This window comes from Fonticula alba (assembly GCF_000388065.1).
Source record: "Fonticula alba strain ATCC 38817 unplaced genomic scaffold supercont2.6, whole genome shotgun sequence".
Classification (NCBI taxonomy): domain Eukaryota; order Rotosphaerida; family Fonticulaceae; genus Fonticula; species Fonticula alba.
Genome location: NW_009242976.1, coordinates 1,952,072 through 1,955,377, shown reverse-complemented (window position 1 = coordinate 1,955,377; position 3,306 = coordinate 1,952,072). Strand labels below are relative to the sequence as shown.

The window sequence follows — 3,306 nt, the reverse complement described above, 5'->3', positions numbered from 1 at the left end:
GCATGTGTGCGCATGTGTGCGCATGTGTGCGCATGTGTGCGCATGTATGTACATGTGCGCATGTGCACACATATATATATATATGCATGTGTGTGCATGTGCTCCTGCTTGTCTCCGCTCACCTCCTGCCCCCGGCTCTGACCACGCCAAACATGCCGCACCCCAGTGTCTGAGGGATCGTATGACTTCCTGGTGAAGGACTCCTCGCGGGTGCGGCCGCTGCTCATTGTAGAGCTCTTCCTGGCGCCGCAGAATGAGACTGCCGGCATGCCGGTGTGCTCGCACTGCTTCGACATCATCGAGGCCAATCTGGGGGCCGAGCCGGAGGCTTTGGCCGGGGTGTGCCACGTGTGTGCCCAGCAGTCGGCCGGGCCGAATGGGCGCATCCTCAACTTCCTCGGGCGCATCCGGCCCGGAGCCGGGTCCGAGCGCGTTGTCGGTGCCGGTGGCGGCTCCGGCCCGGCCACCGGCGAGTCGGCTCGCTTCCCCCAGGACAGCCTCCGTCTCCATGTCCAGCCCGGGGACCCGCACTTTGCCCACTGCGTCAAGCACCCGCAAGAGCGCGTGGAGCACTATTGCATCCCATGCCAGGAGCCAGGTATGTCCACATGTGTGGGCGGCCCGGTGCCCAGGCTCCAGGAGGCCGCCCGGGGCCCTTTGCCTGCCGATCCCGGGGCGGGGGGGGGGGGGGGGGGGGGGGGGAGTCACCTTGTAGGGGGGGGGGGGGGCTTCTGTTTGCTGGTGCTGCTTGCCCAGTGGCCAGGAGAGGGGGGTGGGGCTTTCTTTTTTTTTTTTTTCTTCACTTCTGCCCCCCGCCCGGCATCGGCCCCCTTGCTCACATCCCTGCAGTGTGTCGGTTCTGTCGGCTCGGCGCGCCGGATGCTCGATTCGCCATGGACACCGGGGATTCTCGGCCGGACACACATGCCGAGTCGCACTCGTCTGCCGGCCACCAACTGGTCAAGTTGCAGTCTCTCTATGCGGACGTCATCCGCCAGGCGAAGAAGGTGCGCCGGTTGCCTGCTCACACGCGCGATGCCGCCCCGGCGAGGAAGTCCATCATCCCCCTCGCCGGGCCAGCATGCCAGGGCCCCTGCACCCACCACCGCTAACCATGGGCCCATCACCGCCACCGGCCGGGGTCCGTAGCTTGAGTTGGACTTCGCCGAGCGCCGGGACATTTTGGCCCTCGCACGAGCGCGCATCGCCAACCGCCGGCAAAGCGTCGTCAGCAACATCGACTTTGTCCGCAGCTCCCTGGAGAGCATCTACCAGGCCACCATGCGTCAGCTGGACGAGCATCGCACCCAGAAGGTGCGCCCACATGCACACACGCACACCATGCACACCATGCACATGCATGGTGCTCAAGGCGGCGGCCGCCTGCACGAGGGGCGGGCCTTTTTTCTCCGCCCTCTTTGTCGTCTCTCGCGCCCGCGATGGTGTGTGGATGCCTGTACCTGACATGTGCATCTCCCGAACCGGCAGATGCGCCAACTCGACGAGGAGGAGGTCGAGGTGAGTCGCTTCCTGTCGGAACTTGATTCGCTGGATCGGTGCGTGAACATGTGCCCTGAGATGTGCCCCGCCCTCCGCGCCGGCTGCCCCTTTTTTCCGCCATCCTGCCCCCCCTCCCTCCCCCCCATCTATCGCCATGGTCCTTCCACCGGCCGGGGAAAAGTAACACCTTGCCATGCAGTCACCTCGCCTACCAGCGCCTCGGGTATGACAGCTGTGGGGTTTTGCAAAACTGGCCGGTTCATCGGCAACTCCTGGCACGGGTGCACGCCCGGCCGCTGAGTGCCACCATTCAGAAGATCGCCGGCAAGAATGTGGAACACCTGGCCCCGGGCTCGGGCTCGGGCTCGGGCTCGGGCCCGGTGCCGCCCGGCGCGTCGTCCGTCCAGGCGGACCTGCGCCTCGAAGGAACGGTCAAGGTAGTGGTCGACAGCCGCGTGGCCGCGCAGCATTCCTCCGACGAGCCATCGGGCATCAGCTTGCCGGCGGGCCCGGGGCCGCTGGCGCTGCCCGGTGACCCTGGCATGCCGGGCCCGGAGCCCGGGCTCGGGCCCGGTCCCCCGAGTGCCGGGGCCCGGCAGCGCCGGGGTCCCCTCCCCGGGGCCGAGCCCCTGGCACTTGACATGTCCGGGAGTTTGGTCCCCTCGCGGCAGGTCACCTCGCTGGCCGGGCTGGCCGGGCTGTTCGGCGGGCCGGACGCCTCGGCCGAGCACGCCAGCCTCCCCTCGCCGGCTCCGTCGTTGGCCTCCGGCGGGAGCTCCATCTTCTCGGTGGAGACCGACGCCTCGGCTGGCTCGCGGCTGTCTTGCATCTCCCTGGCCTCGGTCAGCTCGGTGGCCTCCGGCATGTCCATCGGCTCAGCCGGTGGGGGCGGTGGCAGCGGCACGCCCGGGCGCGTGACGAACTTGGCCTCGCTCGCGGCCAGCAGCCACTCCACCTCCACCAGTGCATGGACCCCGTCGGTGGTGGAGTGTCCATCGCGCAAGGGCGGGGCTGCCAATGGGGGCGGCAAAATCCGGCGGATTTTGGACGGCCTGCGGTCGGTGGCCTCCCCCGGGGCCGCCATGGCCGTGGCTGCCTCTCGGGATGCCACCGAGCCGCGGACCCCGCCCAGCGCCGCCGCACGCCCGGCAAGTGGCTCCGCCGCCCCCGCGGACCACGGCTCCTCCGCCCTCGGCCATCCGTCTCCCCGGCCGGATGTCGGGGCCCCGGGGCGCGGGCACGCCCCGGGCACTCCGGCCAGCGCCACAAAGCGCTCTCGTGTGGCGGGGGACCTGGACTCCGGTGCGCGTGGCGTGCCAGCCCCGGACCCTGGTCTGGCCTTTCATTCGGCCGCCGAGCTGGATGACGTTCGTGTGTCGGTGCGTGGGCATGGTGCCCGGGTGTCCTGCATGGCGCATCATGTATGCCGGTCTAACTTGCCTCCCGTATGCCGGCCTTTCCTTCCCCTTCCTTTCGCTCTCTTTCCCCCTGCCATCCCCCGCCCCCTTCCCCTCTGCCATGCAGGATCTCTTCTTCGGCTCATTGAACCCCGTGCGCAAGGGCGCCGAGCGGTACAACATTTGAATACACTCTTGGAGCTTTCGTGCCCATCCAGCACTCTTGATGCTCTCGCAGTGCGCCATATGTGTGCGTGTGCGCATGCACATGCACGTATCACCCGTGCCGAGGCGACCGTGTGTGTGTGTGTTGCCCTGAAACAAGAAGAGGGGCAAAGGCATGTATGTGTGTGTATTGGTTTGTGAGGGGTACATGGTGTCAAAACTGGCGGGAAGACCATTGCCTCAG

At 67.6% G+C, this 3,306-nt stretch overlaps 2 protein-coding genes across 2 annotated transcripts in view; one reads left to right on the top strand and one right to left on the bottom strand.

The window, feature by feature from the left end:
• Nucleotides 1–3,117, top strand: part of H696_04080 (hypothetical protein) — a 6,922-nt gene extending 3,805 nt beyond the window's left edge. The window contains exons 2-7 of the mRNA XM_009497961.1: nucleotides 167–598; nucleotides 850–1,007; nucleotides 1,150–1,314; nucleotides 1,489–1,556; nucleotides 1,700–2,879; nucleotides 3,025–3,117. Coding sequence (XP_009496236.1) covers nucleotides 167–598; nucleotides 850–1,007; nucleotides 1,150–1,314; nucleotides 1,489–1,556; nucleotides 1,700–2,879; nucleotides 3,025–3,084 — 2,063 coding nt within the window. The 3' untranslated portion in view covers nucleotides 3,085–3,117. The remainder of the gene's footprint in view (nucleotides 1–166; nucleotides 599–849; nucleotides 1,008–1,149; nucleotides 1,315–1,488; nucleotides 1,557–1,699; nucleotides 2,880–3,024) is intronic.
• A 159-nt stretch (nucleotides 3,118–3,276) lies between these two features.
• The window catches only part of H696_04079 (hypothetical protein), a gene marked incomplete at both ends in the record, with an annotated part of 5,560 nt that continues 5,530 nt past the window's right edge, over nucleotides 3,277–3,306 (bottom strand). The window contains one exon of the mRNA XM_009497960.1: nucleotides 3,277–3,282. Within this exon, the coding sequence (XP_009496235.1) occupies nucleotides 3,277–3,282 (6 nt within the window). The remainder of the gene's footprint in view (nucleotides 3,283–3,306) is intronic.